We start from the raw sequence: 16,784 nt of genomic DNA, 5'->3' as shown, positions 1-16,784 counted from the left end.
GCGTACATAAAAGAAAAGATACATTTGTCAGGGATCATGAAGTACAAGACTTAATGATTGTCATAGGGTTCAAATAAGCAATCAGGAAACAATCAATAGTAATATAAATTGTAAGGATACAAGCAACAAGTTACAATCATAAAGTCATAAGTGGAAGGAGATGGGTGATAGGAATGATGAAAAAACTAGTAGAAACAGTAATAATAATAATAATAATAATAATAATAATTATTATTATTATTATTATTATTATTATTATTATTTATTAGATTTGTATGCCACCCCTCTCCGTAGACTCGGGGCGGCTCACAACAGCGTAATGCAGCCTTGTGAATAATTTGACAGTGGTGATGGAAATATTTGTTTAGCAGAGTGATGGCATTTGGGGAAAAATTGTTCTTGTGTCTAGTTGTCTTGGTGTACAATGCTCTATAGTGATGTTTTGAGGGTAGGAGTTGAAACAGTTTATGTCCAGGATGCAAAGAGTCAGTAAATATTTTCCCCGCCCTCTTTTTGACTTGTGCTGTATACAGTCCTCAATGGACGTCAGGTTGGCAGTAATTGTTTTTTCTGCAGTTCTGATTATCCTCTGAAGTCTGTGCCTGTCTTGTTGGGTTGCAGAACCAAACCAGACAGTTATAGAGGTGCAGATGACAGACTGGATGATTCCTCTGTAGAACTGTATCTGCAACTCCTTGGGCAGTTTGAGCTTTCCAAGTTGGCGCCGAAAGAACATTCTTTGCTGTGCTTTTTTGATGATGTTTTTGATGTTTGGTAACCATTTTAGGTCTTGAGATATGATAGAACCTAGAAATTTGAAGGTCTCTACTGTTGATACTGGGTTGTGTAGTATTGTAAGAGTGGTAGGAGGGGAGGGTTTCTTCTAAAGTCTACCATCATTTCTACGGTTTTGAGTGTGTTCAGTTCCAGATTTTTCCGGTCGCACCATGAGGCTAATTGTCCAACCTCCTGTCTGTATGCGGTTTCATTGTTATGTCAAATGAGACCAAGCACTGTTGTATCATCTGCAAACTTCAGTAATTTAACAGATGGATCATTTGAGATGCAGTCATTGGTATATATAGAGAAGAGAAGTGGTGAGAGTACACAGCCTTTGAGGGAGGCTGTGCTAATAGTACAGGTAACTGATATGATGTTGCCTAGTTTCATCTGCTGCTTCCTGTCTGTAAGGAAGCTTGTGATCCATTTACAAGTATGTACAGGTACCACTAGCTGATTTAGTTTAGTTAGAAGAATGTCCGTTATGATGTGTTGATTGCTGAACTAAAGTCTATAAAGAGGAGGCTAGCATAAGTCTTTGGAGATTCAAGGTGTTGTAGGATGTAGTGCAGAGCCATATTAACAGCATCATCTGTCCATCTATTTGGAAATTGCAGGGGGTCTAACAGTGGATCCGTGATGGTTTTTAAGTGGGACAGCAATAGCTTTTCAAAGGTTTTCATAACTATAGATGTTAGAGCAACTAGTCTGTAGTCATTCAGTTCCTTGATGGAGGACTTCTTCAGCAGTGGGATGATATTAAAGTAAGATTTGAATCAAGAAGGAAAATAGCACATTTCTAGTGATTTGTTGAAGATTTGAAGATTTGAAATCTTCAACAAATCAGTAGAAATATGCTATTTTCCTTCTTGCTTCAAATCTTACTTTAATATCATCCCACTGCTGAAGAAGTATATATATTCTGCCTGTCCTCCCTGGAGCTCCCCAAGGTGTGTGCATAATACTTCTAATCAAAATGAATCTTCTGACACAGCTAAATCAGCTCAAATGGATTTTTCTACCAGGAGCTTTTTTTAAAGTCAAACTCCAGAAATAATAGAAAAGAAGGTTCTTGGATCTTCTTAACTAAAGCTCAGAAATATAATACTTTGACTCTGGTAAGAATTAGTGGAGAACTGTGACAAAAGTGGCAAAATTAGTGAACCAAAGGAATGCTGTCGATGTGGTTTACTTGGACTTCAGTAAGGCATTTGACAAAGTAGATCATAAACTACTGCTAAATAAGGTAGAAAAATGTAGGCTAGACAGCAACACCACCAGATGGATTCAGAATTGGCTAACCAACCGCACTCAATGTGTAGTGCCCAATAGAACTGCTCCTACATGGAGGGATGTATGCAATGGAGTACTCCAAGGCTTTGTTTTAGCCCCAGTACTCTTCAACATCTTCATCAATGACTTGGATGAAGATGATAGATGGGGAACTCATCGAATTTGCAGATGACACCAAACTGGCAGGAATAGCCAGCACTCCATAAGATAGGCTCAAAATGAAGAAGGATCTTAATAAACTTGAACCTTGGGCACTATCTAACAAAAAGAAATTCAATGTGAAAAAAGTAAGGTTCTACATTTAGGCAAAAAAAACAAAATGCAGAGGGACAATATATGTGGTACCTTGCTCAACAGTAGTACCTGTGGGAGGGATCTTGGAGTCCTAGTGGACAACCATTTAAATATGAGCCAGCAACGTGCAGCAGCTGCCAAAAAAGCCAACACGGTTCTAGGCTGAGGGTTAGAATCAAGATCACACGAAGTGTTAATACCACTTTATAATGCCTTGGTAGAGCACACTTGGAATACTGCATTCAGTTTTGGTTGCCATGATGAAAAAATGATGTTGAGACTCTAGAAAGAGTACAGAGAAGAACAATAAAGATGATTAAGGGACTGGAGGCTAAAGCGTATGAAGAACGGTTACAGGAAAAGGGTTTAATGTTTATTGTTGTTGCGAGCCACCCCGAGTCTTCGAAGAGGGGTGACATGCAAATCTAATAAATTAAATTAAATTAAATGAAAAGAAGGACCAGGGGAGACATGATAGCAATATTCCAATATCTCAGGGGTTGCCACAAAGAAGAGGGAGTCAAACTATTCTCCAAAGCATCTGAGGGTAGAACAAGAAGCAATGGGTGGAAATTAAACAAAGAGAGAAGCAACTTAGAACTAAGGAGAAATTTTCTGACAGTTAGAACAATTAATTAATGGAACAATTTGTCTCCAGAAGTTGTGAATGCTCTAATACTGGAAGTTTTTAAGAAGATGTTGGATAACCATAAGGACACTAGCAGTTGTTTCCAGAACTTGTCTCTAGGTGCAACCTAGAAGTAGAAGCTGGCTACCCTGAATTTCCTATATAGAGGTTTCTGTTGAGAGCTAACTGCCCTCTATTGCTTATTTAGAGGTTTAGCGGAACCTCACTGGAATTCTTGAGTTTTTTCTTTATCATTTTTTCTTAATAGACTGCTCATCTAATCTCAGAATTATATGTGAATTGGGTTAACATTTTCTACTCCAGCATATACTTCCTATAAATCAACAACATATTTAAACCTTTTCCCTTATATTAATATATTTCCCAGAGTCTTACTGAAGTGCAAATATCTGGTTTTTATTCTCTGTCCCTAACATTAAGTCACATATCATTTCTCAAATTTTGCTCATTAACACTTTTTTATACCCTTCAGTCAGAATTCCACGTAAATACTGTCCAAGGCTCAGATAATAAATGAATCCCTTATAATTTAAGTTTCCCCCTTTGCTACGTTTCTGTGTATATAGAGGAGCAATAATGTCATTTTTCCATCCAAAGATACAAATACAATCTTCATACACATTAGTCACTCAGTTATTCTATAAGCAAAGCATATTCATATTTAATACTTCTCCAGTTATATCATCTACACATTTAACACCAAGTATTCTGAGTGTGAAACATTGAAAGACTGTAACATTTATGGCATCTGTTTCAGTTCCAATCCTTGATAATTTATTAACATTACAATGCAGTTCTCTAGAATACTTGTTCTAGCACTTCTGTTTCCTCCCAAATAATTAGATCATTTTTATTTTTAATTCTATTCACGATAGCTCTCTACATACGCTTCCAAATAATTTTTATAATTTTCAGCAAAAATCACTGTGCACTTTCTCTGCCTTATTTAATTTTAATTGTTCAATGCTTCTATTGAGTGCATTCCTTGCAAATGTAGTGGTACCTTGGTACCTTGAGTCCAGGAGACATGATGAATACTAAAAAGAGATTTTCCCATAAGGAATACTACAGTGAGTCACAATACAGCCCATACTGACGAATTCTAACTTGAGCCTTAAATACCAAACAAATGATGACAAACTTTTCACATCAAAATGGGTTGAGTATCAAATGAGACAAGTTTCAAAGCAACTGGGTACCACTGTACAATACAACCTCTTTTTCTACATGTTAGAAACATAGAAACATAGAAGTCTGACGGCAGAAAAAGACCTCATGGTCCATCTAGTCTGCCCTTATACTATTTTCTGTATTTTATCTTAGGATGGATATATGTTTATCCCAGGCATGTTTAAATTCAGTTTATTGATTGGCAATGTCTGTGTTATCTACAAATGTCCATTAAATATTCAATTACATCATTGATATTATTTGCATAATGTCTGTATGTGTATGATAATAAATCATCACAGAAATTTAATCAATTTGCCTTCAAATTTGTTATATCAAGATCTGCAAAATCAAAATTTCATTATACATTAGGTCCATGATGACAAACCTTTTTTGGTTTGCCTGCCAAAAGGTGTGGGGGTGCATGCACACAGGCCTTTTTGAAGCCTGATAGGTGAAAAAAATGCCCAAAAGGGCAAACCAGACGTTTGGAAAATGTACTTCCGGTTGCCCGTTGTGCTGTTTTTTGTGCACTCGGGGGCTTCAGGAAGCTTTCTGAAGCCTGGAGTGCAAAAAACAGCACAATGGGCAACCGGAAGTACATTTTCCGAACTTCCAGTTTGTCCATTGGGGATTTTTTTGCCTACAAGGTTTCAGGGAAGCTTCCCTGAAGCATCCAGAGGACAAAACAGCATTTCCCAAGACTGAAAATTAGCTGGTGAGCCCGCACATGCGCACTGAAGCTGACACATGGCAAACTCACATGCCATCTGATATGGCTCTGCTTGCCACCTGTGGCATGCATACCATAGGTTTTCTATCACGCCATTACCATAGGTAGTAGCTTTTGCTACGTATTATTAGCCTATTTTCTATTTTTTCTCCTACATTTTTTTCACTTCATCCTTATACCAATTGCCTTTGTGCATGGGGGAACTGAAACATCTCCCCCTTGCCCATGTTGTTTTGGTGTTAGATTGATTGTGTGCTTGTTTTTTAATATTTTGGGGTTGTTTTTTATGAATTTTTAAGCTTAAATTGTAATTGGATTGGTGGGTATTGGATTTGTTATTATGTATTGTTTTTACCTTGTGAGCCGCCCCGAGTTTGCGGAGAGGGGCGGCATATAAATCCAATCAATCAATCAATCAATCAATCAATCAATAGCATAATACAGTATTTCAGTGGCCTGACATAGCATTTTTACCCTGTTTTTGCTCCAAGCAGCTTTCCGATCCTTTTTCTGTATCCATTAATTCTGTTGGGATATTGAACTGTCATTCAGTATTTTTCCACATTAGAATCAGTCTTTTTTCTACTGGCAATTATTTTATTTTTATCATAGTTTCTTTCACTTTTCTTTTTTTTTCCATTCTCCCCCCCCCCCCAAAAAAAAAAACCCTACCAAAAATGATCAGCTCCATATTCACATTTACCATCTTTGTATCCCTGAGAAATTCTCTCAATCTGTCCTCATAATTGCATTGGTTATGGTTTTTGGTATGTATACTTTCCTTCGCAATATATAAACATGTTTATATATTTATGTTTAACAGTGCATTTGAAATGTAAAAGCCCTTTTTTTGCAAGATTGATGTCCGCCTTACTAAGTAGACCAGACAGGAATCACAGCCAGATGTGCTTATTCTACTGCATTAATGGAACCTTGCAAGTCTGAAAGTACCATTCTCCTATCATCTCCTTTATTGCTGCAGAAATTAGAGATGTTCCCTTCTGAGCCACATATACTATAACTATGCATTTTGTTTTTCTTGCCTAAATGTAGAACCTTGCCCTTTTCAGCATTGAATTTCATTTTGTTAGATAGTGCCCAATGTTCAAGTCTGTCAAGATCGTTCTGTATCTTGAGCCTATATTCTGGAATGTTGGCTATTCATGCCAGTTTGGTGTCATCTGCAAATTTGATGAGTTCCCCATCTATCCCATCATCCAAGTCATTGATGAAGATGTTAAAGAGTACTATGCCTAAAACAGACCTTGGGATACTCCACTGTATACTTCTTCCATGTAGATGCAGTTCCATTGAGCACTACATGTTGAGTGCAGTTGATTAGCCAGCTTCAAATCCATCTGGTGGTTTTGCTGTCTAACCCACATTTTTCTACTTTATCTAGTAGTAGGTTATTTATCAAATGCTTTACTGAAGTCCAAGTAAATTATATCGACAGCATTACTCTGGTCCATTAATTTTGTCCCTTTGTCAAATAAGTCAATAATATTCATCTGGCATGATCTGTATTTGGTAAACCCATGTTGATTTTTGGTTATTATTAACATGATAAGAGGGGCTTTGGCTAAAAAAATAGAGCCAGTTCAATTGCAAATCACTTTATCAGAGTAGGGAAGATTGTTCAGTTCCTCATGTCTGCAGTTATTTGTCAGACACTGATGTGTCCATGATAGCAAACCAATAGAAAATTTCTTTTCAAACCACTCCTATTTACATTGAAAGTCCTCAGAATAAGCTGTGAGGACCCCTGCATTTATTATTCTTACCTAGCTTAGGAAGTAGTAGGGTGAAACTATGTGAGAAGCCATACCCAAACCACTTCCTCTGTTTTAATAGCCACATTAGCTGATGATGATAGAATTAAGGTGTCCAATGAAATGTTCTCTGCATTTTTTTTGTACACCAAGTAACTTCCAATTCTTGTCCCATTCATGGAATTCTTCAGAGATTTCAGGTAACACCTTCACCTATAGATTCTTCCCTGTTAACTCCCTTCTCCTTTTTTTTATACAGGGTTCATAATTATGTGCTAGAAGAAAAAAATAGAAAAGCTGAACAGTACCTTTTTATTAATAGCACCAGAATAATTCTGTCTGAAAACTCTATTGCTGCTCCTAGATTTATTTATTCCTTCCCTAAAATTTTATCTATTTATAGATAAAACAAATATATCTTTATAGTATATTTGTTGTTGCATATTTTCTACATATTCATCTTTAGCAAAAGTATAGACTGCCATCTAGAGTCATATAGCAGTAAGGCTGTCCATGTTTTCTGTCCCAAACTCTTGACTTATCATCGAGTTCCAATCATAGAATAATAGGGCTGGAAGGGATCTTGGAGGTGTTTTACTCCCATCATCTGTCCAAAGTAAGAGTCCTTATAATTGTCCAATCCTTTTTTGAAAACTCCCAACTATGGAGTGCCCACAATTGTAAGAAGCAAGCTGTTCCATTGATCAATTATTCTCATCATCAGTAAATTCTTCCTTATTTCCACTTTGAATCTTTGATAACATTCACCCACTACTTCTTTTCTTGCGCTCAGAAGTTATGGAGAATAAATCAATGCCATCTTCCATATGACAACCTTCCAATATTGACAAAATTGAACGGGTCCAAAGACGGGCTACAAGAATGGTGGAAGGTCTTAAGCATAAAACGTATCAGGAAAGACTTAATGAACTCAATCTGTATAGTCTGGAGGACAGAAGGAATAAGGGGGGACATGATCAAAACATTTAAATATGTAAAAGGGTTAAATAAGGTACAGGAGGGAAGTGTTTTTAATAGGAAAGTGAACACAAGAACAAGGGGGCACAATCTGAAGTTAGTTGGGGGAAAGATCAAAAGCAACGTGAGAAAATATTATTTCACTGAAAGAGTAGTAGATCCTTGGAACAAACTTCCAGCAGACGTGGTTGGTAAATCCACAGTAACTGAATTTAAACATGCCTGGGATGAACATATATCCATTGTAAGATAAAATACAGGAAATAGTATAAGGGCAGACTAGATGGACCATGAGATCTTTTTCTGCCGTCAGTCTTCTATGTTTCTATGTTTCTATGTTTCTATCATGTCTCCCCTGAACCTTTTCTTCATTAAGCTAAATATACCTAGTGCCCTTAGTTATTCATATCATATTATTTAGCCTCCAGATTCTTATCATCTATTTTTCTCTTCTCTAAAACCTTTCTAGGGCTTCAGCATCTTTTTTGTATCATGGTGACCAGAATTGGACACAGTGTTCTAATCATGGCCCACTAGTGAAGTCTAGAGTAGTGCTTCCCATGATTTTGATAACTATCTCTCTGTTGATGCAGCCTAGAACTGTCTTGGTTTTTTTGAGTGATATAGCATAAAATGAAAAATAGATCTAGAAGAATTTAAAGGTTGACATATGTGAAAGACACAACAAGCTTCTCAATGCAGTGGGGATGATAGATTATAGGACTACATTATTTCCAGCTAATATGTTACGTTAGTAAAATTATCAGTTCTTTATATTTAGATATATTTGTGAAGACTTATCAGTATAGGAAAGACTTAACTCAAAGTATTTGATTCAAATACTAAATAAAACAAAACTAACAATTGATTTCATGTTCAAATTATTTTCCATCAAATATATATTATATTGCCCTATTGCATTGCTATATAGTACTGTACATTGACTTGTAAGATCCATTTTCCCACCATTGTATTAAGGATAAATATGGATATTTTTATTTTTCAATATCTTCCAGATGAAGTTTGGATTTTAGGCAAATATGAAATTCTGCAGCTTTGTGATATTGCAATCTGTTAAACCTATTTCAGAAAGCTTAAAGCCAGATTGATTTGTTAGTACATTAATATTGCAAGAGAATGTATTTATATACAAGTCTGAGAACAGCAAATATCTTTTTATTAATGATCAATTAGTCAATCAATCAATCATTCAATCAGTCTATACACTTTGAGTCTTACTACCTGAAAAATACAATATAAATAAATACATATTATTCGAGCATACTGTAAAGCATGGGTGTCAAACTTTATTTCATTGAGGGCCACATCAGTTGTCTTTGACCTTGGGTTGGGATGGGCGTGGCCATGGTGGGCGTGGTCAGCTCAAAGTCACTCATGTCAGGTGTTCTGCCAGCAAAAACGGACTCCTGAGCTATGTTTTTGGCTATGACAGTCTCCTGCCAACCCTCGGCCAACAAAAACAGCTTTGAGGGCCACACACAGCCCTCCCGAGTTCCGTTTCCCTGGCAGAGGCACCCCGGGCTGGTCCTTCACTGTTTCTAGGACATCCCTGCAGGGTGGTTCTAAGGACCTTTTCGGGTGGATCCGGCCACCAGGCTTTAAATTTGACACCCCTGCTGTAAACAATGCATATTTTTCTAATGATACGATTAAAATCCTAGGAGGAACAAGAAGAATGTAAATTCTAATTATATGGATCTAGTTCCTGTGTCTTTTTCTACTTTTTTTCTTTGTTTTTTAAGCTTTGTAGAAAGTTTTTTCTTCTCTCTCCAGAATACAATCCCTTCCACTGTTTCTCTTTCACAGTCCATCGCCAGACATCCCACCACATCCATCACCCCCTGTCAACTCACCTGCCTCCGCCCCCCAAGACCCAGAAGAGACGTCTCCATTCTAATAGGAAAAAGAGAAAAAAGAAAAAGGCAAGGAAAACGTCTATGCCTCCCTCCAACGTCACTCCAACCATCCAGGAGGAAGAAGAGGAGGAGGAGGAGGAGGAGGAGGAAGAAGAAGAAGCAGAATCTGAGGGGGAAGAGGTTCTGGAGAAGGAAATCTCAGCAGAGTCTGACATTGAATCCTCTCCCAAAGAGAGGCCTTTGAGCACTTTAACAGCAGGACTGACTGAAAAGAGTGTTGAGGTGAGAGACTTCCAATCCACACTGCAAGAGGAGTTTTGGGCTTGGCGGTTCATGCACAACAATTAGGTATAGTGGAAAGAAGATTGAAAGACTCCCCAAATCTCATGTACAAGATCACGTATTGTGTGTTTGGTATGTGTGTGTGCCATTTGTCAAAGGTAGGGGTCTCTATAGCACAATGTCCCAAAGATGCTTTTCTAAAGGCAAGTGGCCTTTCTTGGGGTTTTTTCTTGAAAAAGTTCGAAAGAATCTCCTTGGATGAAGCAAAATGCTTTCAAGGGGGAAAAAAACCCCCAAGAATGTCCAACTGCCTTTTGAGAAAAGCATCTTTGGGACACTGTGCTATGAGACCTTTTGAAAAACCATGACCTGAATGATTGAGAACCTCCATAGACATCTATAGCACAATGTTAGTATGAAACGTTTGACTGATAAAAAGCAGGGAGGAAATGGGATCATCTCCAGCTTTTCCCCTGGTGTTAAAATTTCATTGTCTCTTATTTTTTCTACGTTTTAACCAAAGCAATAGCACTGTTACTTTTCTGGATGTTGTGTCATTTTGTCCCGTCGTCCTGCTTTTTTTCAGTTTACCATTGGACCGGAGGAGCCCGAGGAAGAAGAGGAGGAAGCTCATGGCACCCAATGCACTTTGTCATTTCGTATGCCTGAGGAACACAGACATCTTTCCCCAATCCCATGTTTCTCCAGCCTGCTGACAGAAAAAGCCCCTACTTTTACTAATAGGTAAGGGGGGTGGGGTGCTATTTTCTATTTTTCTGGAATTCACACAGGTTGGAGACCTTCAGGACAAAGTAGTAAGTTACCTTTCCAATTCAGGTTCAGGAGTTCCCTTCAAGAAAATAAATGGGATGAACTTAATTTCAAACAGAGCTCATCCAGATTTAATTTTAATATGTCTGTCTTCCACTCTAGAATGTGAAAAGGAGAAAGCATATTTTTTAAAATTACTAAGGAAATGGTGTAATGTAGGCAACTCCAAGGACAACTCCATCTGTCCGTCCATTACCCTGGGGAGAGAATCACTGGCCCCCTCAGAGAAGGTTCGCAACTTGGGCGTCCTCCTCGATCCACAGCTCACATTAGAGAAACATCTTTCAGCTGTGGCGAGGGGGACGTTCGCCCAGGTTCGCCTTGTGCACCAGTTGCGACCCTACTTGGACCAGGAGTGCTCACGTTCACTCATGCCCTCATCACCTCGAGGCTTGACTACTGTAACGCTCTCTACATGGGGCTACCTTTTAAAAATGTGCGGAAACTTCAGATCGTGCAGAATGCAGCTGCGAGAGCAATCATGGGCTTTCCCAAATATGCCCATGTTACACCAACACTCCGCAGTCTGCATTGGTTGCCGATCAGTTTCTGGTCACAATTCAAAGTGTTGGTTATGACCTATAAAGCCCTTCATGGCACTGGACCAGATTACCTCAGGGACCGCCTTCTGCTGCACGAATCCCAGCGACCAATTAGGTCCCACAGAGTGGGTCTTCTCCGGGTCCCGTCAACTAAGCAATGTCGCCTGGCGGGACCCAGGGGAAGAGCCTTCTCTGTGGCGGCCCTGGCCCTCAGGAGCCAATTCCCCCCAGAGATTAGAACTGCCCCCACCCTCCTTACCTTTCGTAAACAACTTAAAACCCACCTCTGCCGCCAGGCATGGGGGAACTGAGATCCTCTTTCTCACTAGGCCTTTACAATTCTATGCATGGTATGTATGTATGTATGTTTGGTTTTTATATTAATGGATTTTTAATCATTTCTAATACCAAATTACTATTGTACACTGTTTTATTGTCGCTGTTAGCCGCCCCGAGTCTCCGGAGAGGGGCGGCATACAAATCCAATAAATAAATAAATAATAAATAAATAGGACAGTGTGAACCTCTTTTCCTCCTCCTACCAGGATGATAGAAAGAAGGCCAAAAGAAGGAAAATGTCATCCTCCTTCCATTAATTTGAAAAAAGCAACAGCATCTTAAGTTTTGGTCTCTCGGTAGTTCATCTGCAAAAGTCTCTACCTTCCAAAGCATGTTATCGGATCCAGCACTCTGTGACATAAACAAATACTAATATGTTTGTTTAAAACAGTAGGTAGAGTATATTAAGATACACAGCTTACAATGCAAGTATTAGTCTTCAGAAAAAGAATTAGCATTAAGGAAAAAAACATATGTAAATAAAAGAACAATGAGTAGGCCCATCCAAAAGAAAATGAAGCCTTTCAGGGGTGGGGGGGAAGTAGGCAACTTGCTTTGAGCACATGCAAAATAAGATCAATCTTAATATAAGTCTGACTACTTCTACCTCTAGAAGGATGGGTTTTGTGATATTCAGGGGTGGGTTCCCCTTACCTTCACCACCAGTTCACATTCTGATGTTTTGCGCATGCAAAACACCAGAATGTATGTTTGTTTGGTTTGTTTGTTTGTATGTATGTATGTATGTTTGTATGTTTGGTTTTATAATAAGGGTTTTTAACTGTTTTAATATTGGATTGTTTATGCTGTTTTTATGACTGTTGTTAGCCGCCCTGAGTCTATGGAGAGGGGCGGCATACAAACAAACAAACAAACAAACAATAAATAAATAAATAAATAAATGCACTCTGCATTTACGCATGCGCACGTTCCCTCATGCAATTTGGCTTCCGCACATGCTCAGTAGCTGGAATTGGCCTGAAACACAGCTGAAGGGCTGATCAGCTGTGCTTTGGGCGAACGAATAATTGTCAGTTTAAATGTGGGGGTGGGCAGGAGGGCCTTTTACAAGCAGCGGAACAGGAAAAACTTTCAAAACAGTAAAAAAAAATTACCAAAAGGTCCATTAAAAAGAGATGGTGGCACCCATGGACCAGAACCGACCAAACGGGATCTGTGATGCCATCGTCACGTCACCAGTGGGTCGCTAACAGTTTGGGTGATCTGATCCAAACTGGGAGAATTCCATCCCTGGTGATTTGATTTGGTTTGGTTTGGTTTGGTTTGGTTTGGTTTGGTTTGGTTTGATCTGATCTGATCTGATCTGATTCGATTTGATTTGATTTGATTTGATTTGTATGCCACCCCATATATTGTTTCTGGGGTCCTGGAAGATGCAATTTCACAACCTGAAATGTGTTTAAATTCCATCCTTTCCTCCCAGTAGTTAGTTGATTCTCCTAGGAAGATTATAAAACAAATCTCCAGAAAACTCTTCCATGGGTATGTAACTTCAAGGAAACTTATGTTTTTCTCAAGGGTTTAGTCACTTAGCTCTTTAGGCTTTCTTATTAATAGATAGAAGATATTAATTTAAGGTAAATTGCCTTTCCAATAACTTGTGTGTGGAGAGCCATTTTTTTGTAATGGTGTAATAGATATTCAAACCTAAGACTTTTTCAGTCCTCAACCTTATTTCATGCACCCTCTGCAGACATTTAGTTTACACCTATGGACTAAATCAATCTATTGGTTTTTTCGAAGTTTGCTACTTCAGAAAGAGAAAAAAGAGGGTGTTGAAAAGAGAAAGTGGGCAGGAAAGAAAAAAAATTCAGAAAGAGAAAGTGGGTTGGATCACCCAATTTGGTTTCTGCCAGTACTTACCACCTGCTTTATTTCAAGTGGAACTGTTGTCTTCCAAATACAACTTGAGAGACAGCAAGTTAAAAGAAAATCCAAAGCAATTCTTTAATCTTGTTCAAATACCCGAACTCTGGAATTACATTCTATCTTCTAGGAATAAGTTCTCACTTTCAGTTATTATTTCTCTGCCACCATTGTTCTCTTTCTTGCTTTCACAGCTTTCCTGACTACAGAGATAATGTACCTCGGGGATGGGATAAGCGCAGACCATGGAGTCAGGTGCCAAGCGGGCAGCGGTCAAACTATGACCTGAAGGAGAGAGTGTGCATTGGCAGCATGACTGCAATAGAGAATGCCACATATCAACGAATCCCCACTGATGAAGCTGAAGCTCAGATGTTGGCTTCTGCTGACCTTGATGATATGAAAAGTGAGATTCAACTTTGACCCTTGATTCTGTCCCTAATAATGGTGATAGTGACGGCATCTGTATGTTGGGATTTGTCTTGAGTGCAGCACTGGGTAAATATGGGAGGCCCATAAAAACCTCAGTGTAACTAGTTTTCAACGTTAAAAATAAGCAACTGGATTGTGTAATAATTTTAATAATAAGGAAGATGTACGTGGTATCTTGCTCAACAGTAGTAGCTGTGAGAGGGACCTTGGAGTCCTAGTAGACAACCATTTAAATATGAGCCAGCAGCGTGTAGCAGCTGTCAAAAAAGCCAACACAATTCTAGGCTGCATTAACAGAGAAATAGAATCAAGATCACATGAAGTGTTAATACTACTTTATAAGGCCTTGATAAGGCCACACTTGGAATACTGCATTCAGTTTTGGTCGCCACGATGCAAATGTTGGGACTCTAGAAAGAGTGCAGAGAAGAGCAACAAAGATGATTACGGGACTGGAGGCTAAAACATATAAAGAATGGTTGCAGGAACTGGATATGTCTAGTTTAATGAAAAGAGGGATCAGGAGAGACATGATAGCAGTGTTCCAATATCTAAGGGGTTGCCACGAAGAAGAAGAAGTCAACCTATTCTTCAAAGCACCTGAGGGTAGAACGAGAACCAATGGGTGGAAACTAAACAAGGAGAGAAGTAGCTTAGAACTAAGGAGAAATTTCCTGACAGTTAGAACAATTAATTACAGTAGTGGAACAGCTTGCATTCAAAAGTTGTGAATGCTCCAACACTAGAAGTTTTTAAGATGTTGGATAACAATTTGTCTGAAGTAGTGTAAAATTTCCTTCCTAAGCAGGGGGTTGGAATAGAAGACCTCCAAGGTCCTTTCCAACTATAGTAATAATAATGATGATGATGATGATGATGATGTTATTATTATTATTTAGATGTTTAATTCTCAGGATATTCATTTGATATACTGTACTTTGGTATATTTGCTGTCTGAAAGAGATTGTGGTTTTGGGTATAACAACATATAATATTATATATAATATAACAAATCATTATATTAATGCCCATGCAGCATAATATCATTCTGGTTTGTTTTTGTTTATTCTTATTTAGGTCACCCAATTCTATTTACCTTATTCATAAGTATCCTTCTAGATTCAGGATATTTGATACTTAACTTCTAAGTAAATATACACAAGAAAGTAGAGTATAATTGTTTCCCCCCCCCCTCTTTCTACATGAATTATGACTTTGTCAAGTTTTACTTGTGTTTGCTCTGATCTTTCTTTTTATAAAAAAAATCTAAGCAGTTTCTTAGATACTAGCATTTACGTTGCTCTCTGAAGTAAATTTATATAATTCTGACTTGCATGTATTTCAGTGAAAACACTTGTCCAAAACATAGTAAGCAATACATTTCTTTCAAATGTTACCACTATGCTTTCAGTTCCAAGAAATAATGTTATTTTAGTACTAGACTAGCTATAATGTATAGCAGTCTATAATGAGATGTAGATACATGATTTTAACTCGTAACATATTTTGACCTGTGAGGCTTTCAATAGTTTTGCCTAAATGCTGCTTTTTAGGAATATACAGGAGATTTCTTTTGTTATGTTAGCAATCTCACTTGTGATATAGGTAGTTAATAAGGGAGGGAGCGAGGGAGGGAGGGAGGTTGGAAGAGAAGGAAGGAAATGAAGGAAGGAAGGAAGGAAAGCAAGATCGGTGAAATATATTGATAAATTATTTAATTTAATTTATTTAATCCTCACTGACGATCCTCCAAAATATTATAAATCCTGCAAGATATTATAACTCATTCTACTTAAAGTTGATTCTCTTTACTTGACAGAAAATTCTCAAATACATACCTTGCTTTCCAAATTTGACCAGTCTACAATCCAATAAAGTCTTCTGTTACCTTAGAGCTCAATTTTATTCTCTATGTTCTGTGCTACTACTCATTCATAGTTTACTGGATCATATTTAATTCTCATATGCTAAGGCTAACTTAGTATCTTCCTTGCTGAACCATTAAGATTTTGCTTTCTCCTTCTTAACCTAAAGTTATCTTCACCGTTTTATTCTCAGAAAATTACATTTTCCAATTTTTTGGAGGGAGTAGCCAAATTTGAGCAGGAATCTGTATCAAATGCAGGCTTTTTCATGATTTCAAATCGTACAAAGTTTCAGAGTTTCTGGAACTGAGATTACATCTATTTACTGCTGTGTTCTACATCTTTTCTCCCCCCCCCTCCCCAAAAACTGAGTTTTCTCACTCTCTCAATGCCAAAACCTAGTAGGGACGTCATGGAAATGCAGTTTTGAGCCTCAGGATATAAAGATGTCAATAGGCTAGTTTCCAAGCTTCAGTAGATAGAGATAACTAAAAGCATGTGAAAGGGCACAGTAGGCTGTGCCACAAAGGAAAAACAGCACAACAACACATCATATACTGGATTTCCTACAGAATTTCCTTGCTGGCTTTGGCACTAGGCAAAGATACATTCTCACTTGGATTCTAAACAAGCAGTTACAATTTTGGTGCTACCTGTTTCAGTAGATCATCAGTAGTAACCTTCTCAATCAAACTCCATCCAAAAATTCCTGGGCATTGGAAGTTGTGCTACTTGAGAAATTTCAGAGAAGAGGAACTCATCTTCTCCCTAAATCCTACTCTTTGCGACACACTCAAGACTTTTCATTTTCCAACGAACCATGGCCATTCCAAACGGAATGGAGATAATAAATGGCACTGGAATAGGATCAGAAATAGAGATAGCTGTCTGTGCCTATAATACTTTAGATTATGATGACTTTGAGGAGTTTGCTCTCAACTTTGAAGACTATGATTTATGGGAGGCTATTCAGAATCACTTGGATTGTCCTGGTCTGGAGCCGATTCGTAAGTAATGCAGTTGTGCTAGGATTCACATGTAGAGGTTATACGAACTCCAT

General features: G+C 38.1%; 1 protein-coding gene across 2 annotated transcripts in view; it reads left to right on the top strand.

Annotated features, from left to right (window-relative positions):
• SLC4A3 (solute carrier family 4 member 3) overlaps positions 1-16,784 on the top strand; it is a 71,263-nt gene that overhangs the window by 21,772 nt on the left and 32,707 nt on the right. For both annotated transcript variants that reach the window (XM_070728448.1, XM_070728456.1), the window contains 3 exons: positions 9,497-9,828; positions 10,415-10,572; positions 13,622-13,833. In XM_070728448.1, coding sequence (XP_070584549.1) covers positions 9,497-9,828; positions 10,415-10,572; positions 13,622-13,833 — 702 coding nt within the window. The remainder of the gene's footprint in view (positions 1-9,496; positions 9,829-10,414; positions 10,573-13,621; positions 13,834-16,784) is intronic.

Source organism: Erythrolamprus reginae, chromosome 1, assembly GCF_031021105.1.
Source record: "Erythrolamprus reginae isolate rEryReg1 chromosome 1, rEryReg1.hap1, whole genome shotgun sequence".
In the NCBI taxonomy this organism is placed as follows: Eukaryota; Metazoa; Chordata; class Lepidosauria; order Squamata; family Dipsadidae; genus Erythrolamprus; species Erythrolamprus reginae.
Note: the sequence above shows the minus strand (reverse complement) of the source record. Positions and strands in the feature narration are given on the sequence as shown.